The 19,396-nt window shown below is 43.9% G+C and overlaps 1 protein-coding gene across 4 annotated transcripts in view; it reads left to right on the top strand.

Moving 5' to 3' along the window:
* The window catches only part of CDYL (chromodomain Y like), a 223,762-nt gene that overhangs the window by 114,797 nt on the left and 89,569 nt on the right, over positions 1 to 19,396 (top strand). For 3 of the 4 annotated variants that reach the window (XM_070405787.1, XM_070405786.1, XM_070405785.1), the window contains exon 2: positions 15,467 to 16,133. In XM_070405787.1, the coding sequence (XP_070261888.1) occupies positions 15,467 to 16,133 (667 nt within the window). The remainder of the gene's footprint in view (positions 1 to 15,466; positions 16,134 to 19,396) is intronic. The other variant, XM_070405788.1, reaches the window with a different exon arrangement.

The following is a 19,396-nucleotide window of genomic DNA, read 5'->3' as shown; positions in this document are numbered from 1 at the left end:
GTTGCTCTGCTTCTGTATCTACCCCTGTTCATCAGTCCATACTGGTCCCCTTTATTTGTCCCAACCTCACTGGAGTAGTCTCAACCTCACCAGGGCCGTCTGAGCCTCACCAGGGCCGTTTCAACCTCACCGGGGTCGTCCCTACCTCACGGGGGCCGTTTCAACCTGACCGGGGTTGTCCCTACCACACCGGGGCTGTTTCGACCTGACCAGGGTCGTCCCTACCTCACGGGGGCCGTTTCAACCTCACTGGGGTCGTCCCTACCACACCGGGGCCGTTTCAACCTGACCGGGGTTGGCCCTACCACACCGGGGCCGTTTCGACCTGACTGGGGTCGTCCCTACCTCACGGGGGCCGTTTCAGCCTCACCGGGGTCGTCCCTACCTCACGGGGGCCGTTCCAACCTCACCGGGGTTGTCCCTATATGGCCTTCTTTTTGAAGTCTATTTTGTCATATATGAGTATTGCTACCCCAGCTTTTTTTTTTCATTTCCATTTGCCTGGAAATTTTTTCAATCACTTCACTTTCTTTCTGTGTGAATCTTTTGTTCTGAGGTGGGTTTCTTGTAGACAGCATATATATGGGTCATGGTTTCTTAACCATTCAGTTATCCTATATTTTTAAATTGGAGCACTTAAGCCATTTACATTTAAGGTTATTGATATGCTTGTGTTCTTCTCCTTTTCTCTATTTCTTCTTGTTACAACAGTCCTTTAAGCATTTCTTGCAGTGCTGGTTTAGTGATAATAAACTCTTTTAGCCTTTTTTTTTTTTTTGGTCTTTGAAGCTGTTTATTTCATCTTTGATTTTGAATGATAGAGTAGTCTTCGATTTTGCTGGGTTGAGTAGTCTTGGGTTCACTCCCTTGCATTTCATTACTTTATATACTTCATGCCACTCCCTCTGGTCTGAAATGTTTCTATTGATAAATCAGCTGATAGTCTTATGGAAGCTTCCGTGTAGGTAACCTGTCTCTCTCTTACAGCCTTTAAGATTTTTTGTCTTTAATGTTTGCCATTTTAGTTATTATGTTCCTAGGTGTGGGTCTTTTGGGCTTCATCTTAATTGGGACTCTGTGCTTCCTGAACTTGAGTTACTTTCAGCTTAGGGAAATTTTTTGCCATTATTGCTTCAAACAGGTTTACTATTCCTATCTCTGATTCTTCTCCTTCTGGGACCAATATGATGTGAAAGTTGTTATGAGTCGTGTTGTCCCCAAGCTCCCTTAAACTCTCGTCCTGCTTTTTAATTTTTTTTTCCCATTTGCTCTTCTGTATGGGTATCTTTTTTTCTACCTTGTCTTCTAATTCGCTGGTTCAGTCCTTAGTTTCTTCTAGACTACTGTTCAGTCCTTCGAAGGTGTTCTTTATTTCAGCTATGTAATTCCTCAATTCCAATTGATTCTTATTTATTGTTTCAACCTCTCTTTTCATGCCATTGTAGCTCTCATTAAGTCCGTTGTAATTCTCATTAAGTTGCTTGTAATTCTTGCTGAATTGTTTGAGCAACCTTATTACCATTATTCTGAATTCTTTATTTGACAAATTGTTTACCTCCCTTTCATTTAGTTCATTTTGTGGCAGTTCCTCCTTTTTTTTCATTTGGGGGTTGTTTCTTTATCTTCCCACTTTTGCTCTCCCTTTGTAATTGTTTCTATGTATTATATCCAGCTGCTATGCTTCCCAGACTTTGTGAAACGGTCTTATGTAGTAGGTGTTTTTGGAATCCAATGGCTCAGTCTCTTAGATGTGCTGAACTGGGTGCTCTAGGAAAGCCCATTGCTTGAGTTATTTGGATTCTCCTGTTGTCGTTGGATCTTAAATGTTTTTGTCCTGTTCGTGGATGGAAATTCTGCTCAAGCTGGCTATGTTGCTCATCCCCGACCACGTTATACCAGCTGTTGTGGAAGTGCTGACAGAACGACAAAATACAACAACACAAAACACTTAACAAAATAAACAAAACAAAAAATACACAAGACCCTTACAGCCACAAAAAAAGCAACCACCAGAGAAAAGAGAATTAGGAACAAGAAATGAGAGCAATAATGATAGAAGAAGAAAAATATATGAGGAGAAAAATAACAAAACACAGACAAAAAAAGTGTGGGGGGAAGGAATATGTAGGTGTAGAGCTGAAATAAAATAAGAGCAAAGAATTGGAGGAATACAGAAAGGAAAAGTTTAAAATAAAAGGAGGGAAAGAAGAAAACAGTTTGAAAAGGAAAACAGAGGATAAAACAGATAGACCCAAAGTAAGAAAAGAAAAAAAAAGGTGAGAAAGCAGGAGAAAAGCAAAAGTGAGAAAGAAAGAAAAAAAGATTGAGTAGGAGAAGGGAAGAGGAAAATTAGATATATGAACAAAACAATAGAGACTAAAATAACAACAAATCAATAAAGCAGATAGATAAAGAAGATAAATTTAAGGAGAAAAAATGGGAAAGAGAAAAAAGTTTATAAAAGGAAAAGAAAAGAAAAAAGAGAAGAAAAAAAATCGGGGAAAAAAAAGTGAAGTGGTTTTTGTTTCAGTAGAGTTTAATGCTCCATGGAAGATCCCTTTGGATCCTACTCTTCTGATGACTGTGGCTGACTGTTCTGTCTGACAGTTCTGGCTTTCCTGTGAGGTACTCAGGTGCTAACCACTGTCAGAAACAGTCCTCCTTTGGCTTTCAGCAACCTGCTTGAAGCTTCAGGTGATCCACCATTTGTGTCCGTCTCCACAGGACTTGGCTGCAAGCAGGAGCAGCCAGTCTGCCCTCTAAAGCAGGTTTGTTAGCAGTATGGGGCACAAGGCCCCTTCAGCAAACTTCCCCTGATTCCTGGGGCTCTGCCTCTGCCTGCCTTAGCCTGCTAGCCAGCTGTCAATCTTACTAAAAAATCTGTTTCTGAAAAGGCTTTAGGTGGAGGAGGTGCTGTTTAGCTTTCCGGAAATGTGGTGGGTGTGTTTCCCTGTCCCAGAGCTACTCATCTGCAAGTGGCCCAAAAGATTACTCTGCCATTGGCTGGACAAAGATCCTTATATGCAGTCCATTGGGATTGGCTGGAAACCTGGAACTTCTATGAGCCCTCCCAACTGGGGAAATTATAGTTTGGTTCTCAGGATAGTGGGGCAGATGGTCCCTCCCCCAATGCAGTTGCTGATGTTCCCTGAGACTGTTCAAACCTGTAGGGTTGGCCTCTGCTTTTTTTTTTCCTCTGAAGAGGTCAAAATGCTGGGTGTGGCAGGAAGGACTCCTTAAGCAGGGCTGGCTGTATCACCTAGGAAGGGGGTGTTTCTTTTTCTTTTCCTGCCCTGCAGCTAATGGGAGTGGCTAACTCCTCTCAGGAAGAATGGCCATTTCAGTTTGGGGGCGTACGACCAAATGCAGGACTCCTGGCTGCTGCTTTTCCACATCTCCTCTCAGTGCTTCCCACCCCAGTTACTTCTTAGACACCTTGAGTCTGCGCCTCTCTCCCTGCACCGAAGCCTCCGGTGAGTAGCTGCAAACGAAAAATCCTGTGTCTGGGTTTAAAAACAAAAGCAAACCAAAACTATAGCTTTCTCTCAGACCTGCTCTGGTCTACCATCTCAGACTCTTCCACGGCCAGCAACTCTGCTGTCTTTCATGGCTGGATGTTAGGTGGACCCCATGGGTCTGGGCTCTGGTGCTTCGGACTGTGGAGCCCAGCCTGGATTCTGGGCCTCTGTCTTCTGAGGGAACAGACCTTCCCTCAGCCACTCCTTACTCTTGACCTACCGCCCCTGGAAGCTGAGTTAGCTCTTCTCAAGACCTTGCCCTTCCTACTGGTCTCAGGTGTGTTTCTGTCCTTCCTTGATATAAGTCTCCACCTCAGCTGGACCTCAGTTGGTAATTCCAGGTGTATGTTCCCACTTTAGTTTTATTTCCAGTTTGTCCTTGGGAAGAGGTGCCAGAAAGTGCCGGGAGCCGGTCCATCCTTGCTGCTTGACACAGTCGCTGCAGAGAAGAAACATCTGCACAGCATGTGTTTCAAGGGACCTGGCGTATATGGCATACTGTTCTTAATATGTTTGCTCCCTTTAGCACTATGTGTTTTAACCAAGGTCACCTCTCCGAGAAAGGTTGTTTCCCCAGGTGGGGATTTTTCCCTGAGGTTAGGGAGGAGATACAACCCCTTAATTAAGTGCCAGGCGGGTACGTAATCTTTACTCCCTGGAATGGAGATAAGAAACGCCCTAACCTTTGCAGTAGAAATTGACAGGATTAAAATCCGCTGGTATAAATACGGATGTAACAAGACAATAAACATCAGATCCTCATCAGTTCCTAACCAGAACTCCGACCAGAACTTTGGCTGAAGATCCTGGCTATAGGTCCTGACTAGGCTGCTGATCAACTGAAGGCTGTCTTCGTGTCATTCCTTCTTCGCCGACTCCGTCCACACCTTTGGGGACCCCTGGACCCGCTGGGATTGGACCCCAGCAAGAAAGGTCTTCCTATTTGGTCGCCATTTTCTCCTCTTTTGCATTAGTTTTTCAATAATGTTGGCACAACAAACTGTCCTGGAGAAAAAGATAGTGTCTCCTTTTAGACCTTAGGGTAGATTTGCTTATAGCTTTGGATGATAGAAATGCAATAGGCATGCTAACTGACCATTACAGAGACTTGGTTTCCCAAGCTCTGGGTTCCTTTCCTGTATTGTAACCTACTGCATGAGCCTGTTATCTGGACCTCCTTATAGTGCCCTATAGGAATCAGGGCTCAAGTAATCAGAACAATGAAATGCTGATACTCAGACAATTGTTACTGCTATGAGTAATAAAGGATTTTGTTTATTTGATGAGGAGTCTTGTATTTTACCAACATGGATGAAAATTTTGAAAGCTAACTTGGCAGACAGCAGATAGTTAAATTTCAGATCCTTTGTGGTTCTTGAAGGTTTGTTGCAAAAAATTTTATTTCAGCTCTTATTCCTCTATAAACAGCTTTTTTTGAGATTAATTCAAGCACAAAATAGTTCACCTGTTTAGATTATATAATTAATTGGCTGTTTATAATGTTGCATCCCATCACCAAGTCAATTTTAGAACATTTTTATCACCTAAAAAAGAAACTTGTATTTATTAGCTGTCACCTGCTTATGCCCTCCCTCCATTGCCTTTCCTTCCCCACTTCTTACCTCCCTCTCCCCTAGCCTAAGTAACCACTAATTTGCTTTCTGCCTCTAAAATCGCCTATTCTGGACATTTCTTAAAAATTGAATCATATAATACTAGAGGCCCAGTGCACAAAATTTGTGCACTGCGGGGGGGGGGCATCCCTCAGCCTGGCCTGTGCCCTCTTGCAGCCCGGGACCCCTCACTCCTTACCACCCACCTGCTCACTGCTCCTTACCTCTCGTCTTGCTGCTCCTTAGCGCTGCTGCCGTGGAGGCAAGAGAGGCTCCCACCACTGCCGCCATGCTCACCAGCCATGAACCAGGCTTCTGGCTAAGTGGCACTCCCCCTGTGGGAGCGCAATGACCACCTGCATTGAGTGTCTTCCCCCTTGTGGTCAGTGCACATCATAGCGACCTGTCATTCCGCCGTTCAGTTGATTTGTATATTAGGGTTTTATTATATAGAATGTTCTTTGTGGTTTCTTTTACTTAGCATAATATTTTCTAGATTCATCCATATTGTTTTAGTATGTGTCAGTACTTATTTCATTTCATGGCTGAATAAAATTCCTTCACATGGGTATATAAAATTTTGTTAATCTATTCATCAGTTAATGGACATTTGGATTATTTCTACCTTTTGACTATTCTGAATAGTTCTATAAACCTTTATGTGTAAGCTTTGATGAGGACAGAGCTTTACTATCTCTTGAGGAGGTACATAAAAGTGAAATTGCTGGGTCATATGGCAGCTATATTTAATTGTTGGAGGATCTGTCAGACTGTGTTCCAAAGCAGCTGCACCATTTTATATTCCCACAAGTAACATATGAGGGTTCCAATTGTTGAAAAAGAAGAAAAGATTCTTTTATGTAATGGTCTGTAACCTTATAAGAAATCATTTAAACCCTGTATGCAAGGGTTTATTTCTGGGCTTTCTGGTCTATATGCCAGTTTCACACTGTTTTGATTACTATAGCTTTATAGTAAGTTTTGAAAACCAGAAATGTGAGTCCTATAACTTTACTGTTCTTTTTTACGGTTGTTGTTCTTCCTTTTGAATGGGATACTCTGAATCCCTTGCAATTGCATTTGGACTTTCAGGTTAGTATGCTAATATCTGCCCAAAAAAATTAGCTGGAATTTTAGTAGAGGTTGCATTTAATCTTTAGATCAATTTGGGAAATATTGTAATACTAGAGGCCTGGTGCATGGAAATTCGTGCACTCAGGGGGCATCCCTCAGCCTGGCATGTGCCCTCTTGCAGTCCGGGACCCCTCGGGAAATGTCCAACTGCTGGCTTAGGCCCGTTCCCTGAGGGGATCGAGCTAAGCTGGCAGTCAGACATCCCTCTGGCAGCCCGGGAGCCCTCAGGGGATGCCCAGCTGCTGCTTAGGCCGAGAGAGAGCGGGCCTAAGCCGCAGTCAGACATCCTTAGCTCTGCGGAGGAGGCAGGAGAGGCTCCCGGCACCGCCGCTGCGCTCATAACTGTCAGCCTGGCTTGTGGCTGAGTGGAGCTCCCCCTGTGGGAGTACACTGAGCACCAGGAGGCAGCTCCTGCATTGAGCATCTGACCCCTGGTGGTCAGTGTGCGTCATAGTGACCAGTCATTCCGCTGTTAGGGTCAATTTGCATATTAACCTTTAATTATATTGTACTAGAGGCCCAGTGCACAAAATTTTGTGCACTTGGGAGGGTCCTTCAGCCCGGCCTGTGCCCTCTCACAGTCTGTGACCCCTCGGGGAATGACAACCTGCTGGCTTAGGCCTGCTTCCCGGGGGATTGGGCCTAAGCTGGCAGTCAGACATCCCTCTGGCAGCTCGGCAGCCCTCGGGGGATGCCCACTTGCCAGCGGGGAGCAGGCCTAGCTGCAGTTGGACATCCTTAGCGCTGCTGAGGAGGCGGGAGAGGCTCCCACCACCACCGCTGTACTGGCACCCATCAGCCTGGCTTGTGGCTGAGCAGAGCTCCCCATGTGGGGGCACACTGACTACCAGGGGGCAGCTCCTGCATTGAGCGTTTGCCCCCTGGTGGTCAGTGTGTGTCATAGTGACCAGTGATTCCCAGTTGTTCTGCTGTTAGGGTCAATTTGCATATTACCCTTTTATTATATAGGACTAGAGGCCCGGTGCACAAAAATTTGTGCACTCGGGGGGAAAGGGGGGGTCCCTCAGCCCGGCCTGTGCCCTCTTGCAGTCTGGGACCCCTCAGGAGATAACGACCTGCTGGCTTAGGCCTGCTCCTGGGTGGCAGAGGGCAGGCCCAATCCCTAGGTGCAGCCCCTAGTTGGGCTCAGAGCAGGGCTGATTGGGGAGTTGGGGCGCTGCCCCCTGTCATGCACAGAGCAGGGCGGATTGGGAGGTTGCGATGCCACCCTCAGTCACGCTCAGGGTAGGGCTGATTGGGGGGTTGGGGCACCGCCCCCTGTCACACACAGAGCAGGGCAGATCGGGGTTGGGGCGCCGCCCTCTATCACCCGCAGAGCAGGGCTGATCAGGGGGTGGGGCGCCACCACTGTCACACTCAGGGCAGAACCAATGGGGAGGTTATGGCTCTACCCCATCACACACAGAGCAGGGCCCGTGGGGGGGGGGGGGCGGGTTGGGGCGCCATACCCTGTCACAGAGCAGGGCTGATCAGAGGGTTGGGACGCCGCACCCTGTCACACACAGAGTCGCAGGGCGATCAGGAGGTTTGGGCGCTGCCCCCTGTCACACTGATCCGGTGCCAGGAGGCCTCGCGGCTCCGCTGATCCCGGTGCTGGGAGGCATATTACCCTTTTACTATATAGGATAGAGGCCTGGGGGCTGGCTGGTTTGCCCTGAAGGGTGTCCTGGATCAGGGTGGGGGTTCCCACTAGGATGCCTGGCCAGCCTGGATGAGGGGATGATGGCTGTTTGCAGCTGGTCACACCCCCTTCAGGGTGGGGGTCCCCACTGGGGTGCCTGGCCAGTCTGGGTGAGGGGCTGAGGGCTGCTTTCAGGCTGGTGGTTGTTGACTAAAGCTCCCAACCGCTCCTTTTTTTCTTTTTTTTAAATTTTATTCTGCTCCTTTTTTTCTTTTTTTTAAATTTTATTCTGGGCCAGCTTTAGCTCTGGCTCTAGCTCTGAGAGCAGGTATCTGGTTTGTTTCGGTTCTATAATCGAAACAATGTATAACTCCAGCTCTGAGATCCCGGCCTATATTTGTTAGAATGTTTCAAACTACCAACTCAGAGGCCGGCAGCGCAGGCGGGTAACGTTGGAGTCTGCAGTCACTGCAGCAAGCAAGCCTCATGTTCGCTTCCAGCTGCCTGGCTGCCGGCCGCCATCTTGGCTGACAGTTAATTTGCATAAGGATATGCTGATTAGCCAATGGGAAGGGTAGCGGTCGTACGCCCATTACCATGTTTCTCTTTTATTAGTGTAGATAGAGGCCTGGTGCATGGGTGGTGGCCGGCTGGTTTGCCCTGAAGGGTGTCCCGGATCAGGGTGGGGGTCCCGTTGGGGTGCCTGGTCAGCCTGGGTGAGGGGCTGAGGGCTGTTTGCAGGCTGTCCACAGCCCCTTCAGGGTAGGGGTCCCTGCTGGGGTTCCTGGCCAGCCTGGGTAAGGGGCTGATGGCTGTTTTTTCAGGCTGGCCAAGCCCCCTAGCAGGGACCCTCACCCCATGAGGGTGTGGCCATCCTGGGTTAAGGGCTGATGGCTGTTTGCAGGCTGGCCACAGCCCCCAGCCACCCAAGCTCCAAGTGGAGGCTGGCTGGAAGCAGGTATCTGGGATTTATTTAGCTTCTATAATTGAAACTTTGTTGCCTTTTGCAGAGGCCATAGCTGGCCAGGGCAGATGGGAAGCTTAGCTTCCTCCATTGCTGGGTCAACCAAGCCTCCTGCTTGCTCCAGCTCCGTGGCTGCTGCCTGCCATCTTGGTTGGGTTAATTTGCATATAGTCGCTCTGATGGGCTGGTGGGGGTGGCTTGGGCGTAGCAAAGGTATGGTCAATTAGCATCTTTGTCTTTTATTAGTGTAGATTAACACTGTTCCATCGCCTGATCCTTGATTATGCAGTGTCTTTCCAATTTAATTAGGATCACTGCTACTATATGCAGTTGATGCAGTATACTACTGTATGTATTTATTTTTGTATATTGATTTATGTGGCCTGTGATGTTACTGCACTTTTTAATTCTAATAGTTTTTATTGGTCTATATCATTATTCTATATCGTTCATGTCATCTGCAAATAGATATAATTTTACTTCTCCCATTTCAATCTGGATGTCTTTTTGTTTCTTTTCTTGCTTAATTACTCAGATAGAACTTTAATACAATTTTTTGCATAGAAGTGGAGAGAGGTCTTGTTTTTTATTTGGGACAGGGGAAGGGATTCAGTCTTTCACCATTTAGTATATTAGCTGTGTGTATTTTCTAGATACCCTTTATCAGGTTGAGGAAGTTCCCTCTATTTCTAGTCTGTTGATTGTTTACTAGTAATTGCTCTTTATGCATCTACTGAGATGATACTGAGCAAAACCAGCTAGGTCAGTGTGTCTTTTTTTTTTTTTTAGAATTTGTTCATTCATGTAAGTTATCTAAATCATTGGCATATAATCTTGGTATAATCTTTGTTTGTTTGTTTGTTTACTGTTAGTCATTGTTATACTTGGTAGCTCTCCCTCTCGCAGTTTCTGTTGCCTGTTTTTTATCCCCAAAGTGTGGGTCATTTGTTCTTGGTTTTTTTGTGTGTTTTTTTCACATCTTATAATTTTTTTAAACTGAACGTTTTAGGTTATATGTAACAGCTCTGGATACTGGATTTATTTTTGTTACTTGCTTGGTGGTTTGATTTGTGTCTTGGCTAGACTATTATAGTGGTCTATTTCCCCTTTGTGAGGCTTTGATGTGACTCCTAAAGTCCCAGCTTTGGGTGAGTGGGATGACTGGTTTGACTAGGGTCTCCTTTGCCTCTTTCCCTATCTTTCTAAGCCGCTGGCTTTATTTGGTAGTATCCCTAGCTCTTTAGACTCTACTAATTACTCTATTGTTTTTGATAATGCCTTCTGCATAAATTGTTCAGAAGCCTGGTCCAATTAAATTTAGTCAGGGGTAGTTTTTTAGTCCAGTCTTTGAGATTTGTTATTATCCCAATAAAGCTCTTCTTGGCTGTCCTTTTCCCTGGCTCTCCCTGGTGAACTAGGTGAGCTATAGTTTAATTTGTTGCTCTTAGTTATCATTTTCAAGAACATCCATAGGTTTAAACTTTCTGAAACTCTGTCTCAAACACAGTCATATTTCTTTTCTTATAGATAACTCTCCCCCAGGCAAAATCTCTGAACCACTAATCTGATGCCAAGTAAGTGGTAGCCTCTGGTCTCAGCTTGCCTCTCCCAGCATTGAATATCTCCCCAATGAGTGAATTGGGGCAAGAGCAGTCAAAACCCCAGTATTTTTGTCCTGTTGCCCCTGAGGTAGAGCCTCCATATGAGTAAGGCCAGTTTGAGGAAAGGAGCCCCTGACCTTGACTCTCTGTCATCCTCATCAGGGATTTATTTGCTTCTTCTACTTTGAGTGGGAGAGGGAATGCTGGTAGCCCGACTCCTGGTGAGATATGGTAGCTGTTGTCACTCTGAACTGTGTGGGGAAAGAAGGAAGTGGGTCATGGCTCAAAAGTCACAAACTTTCTTTGTTCTTATCAGGTGTTAGCAGGTTTTCTTGAATAAATCTTTCTTCATTCATTCCATGGCCATAGAGTTTAGTTTTAGGATTTTTTTTTCACCAGCTTTGCTTATTAGGAAGTGTGTCTGCAGAGCTCCTTATAATGCCATCCCAGATATGAAACTCTACCTTGTGTGTTTAAATTTGACTACATTGGTATGGTTTGTGCTGAACATCATCTGCTTCCTTCCAAGAATGTGAAATTTTGATGCATGTTAGGCAGAGGACACCTATGTTACCAACCCTCAGTAAAAATCCTGGATATTGAATCTCTAATGAGCTTCTCTGATAGATAAAACTTCACATGTTTTGTGACAACTCAGCCATTGGTGTAAGACCCAATTCAAAACACATTCAGTGTATCTCCACTGGGAGAGAAACCATGTAAGCCTGCTGTTGGTTTTCCCCAGACTTGATCCCATGTAAGCTATCCCCTTGCTTATTTTGCTTAATATCCTTCCACTGTAATAAATCATAGCTTTGAGTGCGACTGTATGCTGAATCCCGTGAAACCTCCTAGTGAATCATCAAACTTGGGGGTGGTTTGGTTGCTCCCAACATACCAACTGTTGCTTTCCCCTGGCCTGGTATAGTTCAGGACACTGCTGAGGACTTGAAGGGGTTAATATGTTGGGGGGGCGATGCTTCTCTTTGTGATCTCTTCCTCAGATTTTAGCCATTCTGTTCACTCCTGACTCAGCACTCTGACACTAAAGCCTGTAAGACTCCACTTTCTGACTGTCAGCAGCAAATTAGGGAGCACAGAAGTCATTGAGTCCCCTTGTTTTAAGAGTCCAGTCTCCTTAGTGTTGAGCTCTTGGTTTTTTTCTAGTGCTGTCAAATAGTTATGTTTATATTATTCCTCTATATCTTGCAGTAGAACTATCTACTGTTTTCTTACTAGTTAACAACTGTTCTTAGTTAAGGTAAGTTTCAGATGGCTGGTGAAAAAAGGATCTTCCTCATCTAAAGAGCTGTTGCTTTCCCAAGGCCCACCAGAATTCTTTGGTATAAGGGTTTTATTTATTTATTTATTATAGTGATGCTCTATTATTCCAAACCAGGGGCCTGATGCACAGAATTCGTGCACGGAGGGGGGGGGGGTCCCTCAGCCCAGCCTGCTCCCTCTCACATACTGGGAGCCCTCAGGGGACGTCCTACTGACGGCTTAGGCCCGCTCCCTGCTCCCCTTGGAGCCAGCTCCGCCCCTGCTCCCTCCGTCACCGACTCCGCCTCTGCCCCCTCTGATCGCCGGCTCCACCCCTTGCCCCCCCCAACCCCCCACCTCCTCCGCCACCTGTCTGGCCAACAGGTCTGGACACTTCAGTGGCGGGGCTGAGGGGACTGGGCGCCACCATCTTTGTGACGGAGTAACAGTTATTTTGCATATTACTCTTTTATTAAGATTATCCAGCCATTGGTGTAAGACCCAAACCCAAGAAAAGCTTTCATCAATGCTTGTGTTTTCAAAGTTATTATGACAGCCTATTTACACTGTTCTCTGAGGCATCCAAGCAAGTATTAACAACCAGTATGGATGCTGACACAGTTATTGATGATGATACAATTTCCTGCTGAGTATATTTTGCAACTTTGGTCTTTTTCTTGTAAGCCAGTATATTTACATGCTTTGCCCTGATAGTGTTTCTCAGACTATTTGGTATTTCAACTGCAACAATGACAGTTACTCTTTCATCCTTCTCTTACTGAGCTCTTTAACCAGTTTGGGTTTTGCCTTGGATTTTTTTGTTCATGTGTTAGCAAACCTTTTGCCTATCCTTTTATTTCTGTCTTTTGCAACCCTATAGCACATTTCAGCACATTCCTGGGCCTAGAGATACTGGACTGTGCTCTGAGATAGGTAAAATGGGTTCGGTGTTTGGAATGACCCTTTTTGATTAGTTTTACTGCTCTGTAAATCAGCAGAGGACTTTATAATACTAAGGAAAGCTTGGTTTTACTTGTTTCACATTTTGTTTTTCTAGATTGAGTTTTAGAAGGAAATTCTAACAAGAGAACTTTGGTCAATTTCCTATGCCACTGGTACTCAAAAAAGCTGTTATGACTTGTATTTGCCAGAATTTTATTCTACATATGATTGTGGGTAACATTGCAAAACAGTACCTAGGTAATGTAGATGAGATTTTTATGCCTTTCTTCATTTTGTCTTGGTCTTTAAAAATCTAGTAGTAATTATCTGCAATTCTGTACTTCTGTGAAGACCTGGTTTTGTATAAAGTTCTTTGCATTGAAATTCTGTAACTAGAAGTGGAACCCTGCATTATATACTTTGAGAAAGACAGTTTGTTGATACTGTTTTTCAGAAAGTTATATTGTCAGGAAGAGGGAGAACTTAAGGGGAAGGGACTGGAAACCTGAAAAAAGATTTATTTTTGTGTGTCTTTTGTGGTTTTCCTCCCTCACAACTATAATTGTTGGAAATAATTTTAGGCTTAATATGCCAGTAAAACATTTTGTGGAATTCAGGTGATACGTTTTTGTGGGAGATTAATTTATTTTAGCAACTCAGAGTAGGAATCAACAGGACTTTCTGTTTAAGCTTTCAAAGGAGGAGGACATATGTCCTTGTATTGAAGTGGGGGTGCGGGGCGGGGGGGGGATGTTCATGTCCCCAGTTTAGTCTGAAGTTGGTATTAGAGGCCTGTCGTGATTGTTAATCGTTGAAAAAAAAAACAACACAAAAGTAGTAATATTTTTTGACACATGAAAATTGCAAGATCCTAATTTTAGTGTCCATAAGTAGTTTTTTGGGTGTGTGTATGTATATGTGTATGTTCGTTTGTTTGTTTAATACCACCTCATTCACGTGTTGTTTGTGGCTGCTTTGGTGCTTCAGTGGCAGAGTTGAGTAGCTGGCAGACCACATGGCCCATGTGGTCCTTTACATAATGTTTACCAACCCCTGATCTAGTATTTCCCGTTACTGCCTTCTTTCAGTGTCTAAATAGAGCTGGCCACTGAGTATACAGAAAACACAGCACATATACCCACCGCAGCTGCTAAACTGATTCCTGTTGTACCTCCTGTAGGTTTCCTGAGAGAGAGGCAGAACTGGTGCGGGGGAGGGGACTGGCAAAAGAAGGTTCCAGGGGTACATTCCAAAGACACTTACCCTGCTTCATCAGCCCCTTGCTTTAGCTTTAAGGAAATGGAAGGAAGGGAAATGGGGTCCTCTGGTTTACTGTACTTATGTTTCTGGAATGGTAATTGATTTAGAAAAAAAATTACTATTAAACATACTTTTGTCTTGGGACAGTCTCTTTACCCCTTGTATTTAAAACTTAACTAAATTTTTTCTACCACGAAACTGATTTACATGGAATTTTCCAGAAGTACGTTTTTTACTTAAGTTGAAGTACTTTTGCCTTTATACGTAGTTCTTCACAAGCAAAGGAGCCGGCAGAGTGGGGCGCGGGGGGGGGGGGGGGGCATTTTCAAAGCTCTCCATGCTACATTATGAATTGTGTGGACTTAAATATGCAGATCTGGTATTACTTATCAGCTCTGTGGAGATCTTTTAGGCATGCAATCTGCCATCTGCTAAAAAAGGCCTTTCTTTACCCTTAATCCTTTTTGAACGGGAGCAACCATGTGATTTAATTTTAGGCTTTTCTATAGTTAAGGGCTCTAATTCTCTAAATCCAGGAAAATATATTTGAGGGGGGGGTGGATTGAGAGTAGGGGAAATGATGGGGTGGGTTATTTTCCCATTCTCCAAAAGTGTCTGTGGTTGTATTCAATTAGCCTCTGTTGTTTTGGAACTAAATACACTATTATGTCATCTGACCTATACTTTGCCAGGAAGTTATTGATGTTCATGATAACTGATAGGCTTAGACCTTTGTGTCCTTAATTAAATAGCTGTATGACTGTAGCCCTCTACTTACAAGGTATGGAGGTACATGCTGCCATTGGGGAAGTAGGCCCATGGTTTTTATGTTAACTGGAGAGGTAACGAGATTCTAAATATTTCTCCAATAACATGGAGGACATTATGTCAAGTATATTTTGTTCATGTGAGTCATAGAAGATTTCCCATTTACATTTAGGATGTTAAGGTAGTAGAATTTGTCACAGTAATAATGTTTTATGGAAAGGTATAAATTTGATACGGTATATATTGATCATCAGTTCAAAGATTAACAGCATCTTCCTTTAAAGATGATAGCATAAAATTAGTTAAAACCAAGAGATGAAGGTAAATAACCTAACCATTCTAGATTGTCTTATTACCAATAAAGCATTATGTTTTCTGTTAACCTTTTTAATTTTCACTGAGTGTTTCAAAAGGATACTTGGAGTGCAATAATGTTTCCTCTGTGAGCCAGTTCCACACCTTAGAGGCTCTTAGCCCTTCATAGGTTTGTGCATTTACCACAGCCAATTTATTGCTTGAGTGCCTGCTGTTGGTAACTTAAGGATGACCAGGCAAAAGACTATGGATGACTATTATTGTATTTTGTTTGACTTAATTTCAAGGAAATTGCAAAAATTACGTATGTTCTGTTACTTTTCTGTTTTCAGATTTAGGGAAGAGAAGATCATTTTCATTGTTTGGTTTTTATTATTTTTTATATTATTAAGCTTGTATTTTTTAGATATTATGTTTATACATTTTTTCTTTTCTTTTATAAACAGGTAGAAAGCATTGTTGACAAAAGGAAAAACAAAAAAGGGAAGACAGAATATTTGGTTCGGTGGAAAGGCTACGACAGTGAGGATGATACATGGGAACCAGAACAGCATCTTGTGAACTGTGAGGAATACATTCATGATTTTAACAGACGCCACACTGAAAAGCAGAAAGAAAGCACATTAACCAGAACAAATAGAACCTCTCCAAACAATGCCAGGAAACAGATTTCCAGATCCACCAACAGCAACTTTTCTAAGACCACTCCTAAATCACTAGTGATCGGCAAAGACACTGAGTCCAAAAATAGTCAGTTATTTGCTGCCAGCCAGAAGTTCAGGAAAAACACAACTCCATCTCTCTCGAACCGAAAGAATATGGACTTAGCAAAATCAGGTATAAAGATACTTGTGCCTAAGAGTCCCATTAAGAGCAGGACCACAGTGGATGGCTTTCAGAGTGAGAGCCCCGAGAAACTGGACCCCGTTGAGCAGGGTCAGGAGGACACGGTGGCACCAGAAGTGGCAGCTGAAAAGCCAGTCGGAGCTTTATTGGGCCCTGGTGCAGAGCGAGCTAGAATGGGGAGCAGGCCCCGAATACACCCACTAGTGCCTCAGGTGTCTGGCTCCGTGACTGCAGCCATGGCCACGGGATTGGCTGTTAATGGAAAAGGTGAGTATCTAGGTGAGCAGCTCAGCAGTTGTTGTCCCTGTCAATGGCCATGGACTGTTAACTCAGCATGTGTGGTGATTTTTCAAAGGGGTGTGGGTGCTCCTTCCTTCTGTGTCTGTCCTACTCTAGATGGCAAGGAATCTGCAGAGTCTGTAACAGATGTCTGATTAACCGTTGAGAGAGTTTGCCAGCTTCTCTTTTCTTGAAGCCTTTGGCACTTCTCTCATAATCAGAACTGGCGAGTCTATTTAATTTGGCACCCACAAACTACCATCACATTGACTTGCATTAAACAGCGTCTCACTCTAAGTAGGTTAATGTTGGTATTTGTTTTACAAGAAGTTTTATTCTGAAGCCACCTACCTTTATACATCTTAGACACTGAGTCTCATGTTAAGAATCTAAGTATAGCCCTGACTGGTTTGGCTCAGTGGATAGAGTGTTGGCCTGTGGACTCAAGGGTCCCAGGTTCGATTCCGGTCACGGGCACCAAAAAAAAAAAAAAAAAAAAGAATCTAAGTATAACCAGTGTTGATTAGAAGTCATGATCCTTATTATGCTAACCCATTTAATAATCAGAAATGCCTTTCAGTGAGGGTTTACCTAGTACCCCTACTCTTGAATTCTGCACCCTAATTGGTTATACCATGATCTCCCCATCTCCTAAGACAGCAGACCGTTTCCTTCCCTCCACTTTCCCATGCCTAGCTAGCTACCAATTTGTTTAGATTCTATTAAGTGTTTCTCTGATAGTAAGCCCCACTCGTCCTCCCTCACTTTAGGTCCTGGTGATTTCTTACCTTCCATAGATTTCTAATTGCTCGCCTATATCCTGCCTTTTGAGAGTTCCCAATTATTCTTTTTTTTAAAAAAATATATTTTATTGATTTTTTACAGAGGAAGAGAGAGGGATAGAAAGTTAGAAGCATCGATGAGAGAGAAACATCGATCAGCTGCCTCCTGCACACCCCCTACTGGGGATGTGCCTGCAACCAAGGTACATGCCCTTGACCAGAATCGAACCTGGGACCCTTGAGTCCAAAGGCCGACACTCTATCCACTGAGCAAAACCAGGTAGGGCCCCAATTATTCTTGAATAGGAAGGGGGACTCCAGTTGCCAGTCTGATGTTAACACCATTGCCTTAGTTAGATGTGCTCCTAAGTTTCTCTGCTGGGCCCTCACCTACCGTTCTCACTCTCTCTCTCTCCAAGTCAGTACTCCTGCCATTCCCTTTCCTTACCTGTGTGTCTCCCTCAAGTAACACTAAGTAGATAATGTACAACAAAATGAAATGATCCCAGTTTGCTTAGGGGAGCTGTTTTTCTTTAAAGAAAATTCATCTAATATACTACTCTAACCATCTTACTGTGGTGCATCCGACAAGTTTTGGCTTAGGCCCTTGTGTAACAGTGAAGAGGTATGTTGAAATATGGGGTTTCCCTTTGGACAGTAAGTTGCCATCTTGCTAGTGATTTTCAGATACACACTTTCCCCAAATGCAGCACCTCTTCCCTATTCCAAAAGTTTTGCCTTCACCTGTGTAAAGGAACTTGCGTGAGCTCATTTAGAGTTGACCTTGTATTTTTGACCTGTTTGTGAGTATAGTTTTCTCTTACTTTGTTGCAAATGAAGGACCATAGGAGTTCAGAGGTAGAAGATACTTTATAAAGCAGCTAATAGTATGCTTTATTCTACAGATAGGGAAGTCGAGTCCAGAGAGAGTGTGATGTTCAGACAGAACTAAGAGCAGATATGGAATCAGAGCATTTCTCAATTTCTACTCCCTAGTTTTTCTCAACATTGCAAGCAAGCCTCCACAGGACAAAGGAACATCTACCTCTTGATTGATTATTTAGGGTCAGGCCCTGTGCTGGGCTCTGACTACAAATAAGGACTGGGCCCCTGCTGTGACCCTCTGGGACAGGGGTTGACAAACTATAGCCTGCGGCCAAACCCATTGCACCATTTGCTTTGGTAGGGCCTACAAGCTAAGAATGGTTTTTATGTTTTATAATATTTGAAAAAAATAAATGGAATTATATTTCATGACACGTGAAAATAGAAGAAACTCAAATTTGTGTTCATAAATAAAGTTCTATAGGAACACAGCCATAGTCATTTGTTCACTTATGGTATGTGGCTGCTTTCCAGTCACAGAGATAGAGTTGAATCACTGTGACAGAGACCTTATAGCTGCAGAACTGAAAAATTTACCTGACTCTTTACGGAAAAGGTTTCCTAACCTCTGCTCTAGGAAGCCACAGTCCTGGGCAGTATTTTGTGGGGAAGTGGTGGGCAAGGAGACAAAAAAGGCTTTAGAAGACATGTGGTTCCGCCTTGATTGTGTACAAAAGTTCTATGTACCTACCTTTGGGCGGGGGGGAATGTCATGATTTTCCAAACTTTTGACCCCTACGTTTTTTACATTATTCTTTTACCACATTTACGCAGGGTTAACTGCCCTCAGCAAAAGCCTTCAGTTTTGTGTATAATAAGTATGCTGGCCTCTATTTAAATAAGGAGCTGCTGACTTCTATGTTTATTACTCTTCCCATATAAAAAAATTAAATGTCCTTAAGGATGGCTATGGTTAGAACCACGAGGGATATGAAAGCATAAAATCTTACATTATTTTTATCTTGTTCTATGGAGTTAGGTATTTGGGGTTGGAATAACACTGTTTCCAAGACCCTTCTCTCCTGGCCCTGAGTCCTATATACTCTACTTACAAGAGAGGAAGCATGGAAGCCACTCAGGAATGTTGTTAGGGCAGTGGTAAATGACATCCCCGATGGCCATGATCGAAATCAGGTTTGCAGACTAAAAAAGAAAAGAACCAGCATCTACACCCTCAGGAGCCTGCAGTTGGAGTGTCCTTCCTGAAAGAAATGCAAAGCTAAAAACAAGTGGTGTCTTGCTTAGACAACTTGGCACCTACCAAAGGCCTTTGCTTCCCCGCACCCCTCCCCTTTTTAGGAAGTTGATTTTGTTGTTCCCTCAATTGGAGTGTAAGCTCCATGAAGGAATTTTGTTTTGCCAGGACTAACTCTTACTGTCTAGAGTAGTGCCTGCGCATAGTAGGTGCTCTGCAAATGTTTGTGGAAGTAATGATTCCATTGCTCACTAAAGACAAGGTGCTCTCTAAAGACAAGGATGGTAATGAGTCTTTGTAGCCTTATCACTGGGTCACACTAAAATAGGAAGGGAAAACGCTATTGAAATGACAAAGTATGTGGGCCAGAAGCACGGGAACATTCCAGA

Source organism: Myotis yumanensis, unplaced genomic scaffold, assembly GCF_028538775.1.
Source record: "Myotis yumanensis isolate MYYU_CA2020_CCGP unplaced genomic scaffold, mMyoYum1.0.hap1 SCAF_2, whole genome shotgun sequence".
Taxonomy (NCBI): Eukaryota; Metazoa; Chordata; class Mammalia; order Chiroptera; family Vespertilionidae; genus Myotis; species Myotis yumanensis.
This window is presented reverse-complemented; position numbering and strand designations above follow the sequence as displayed.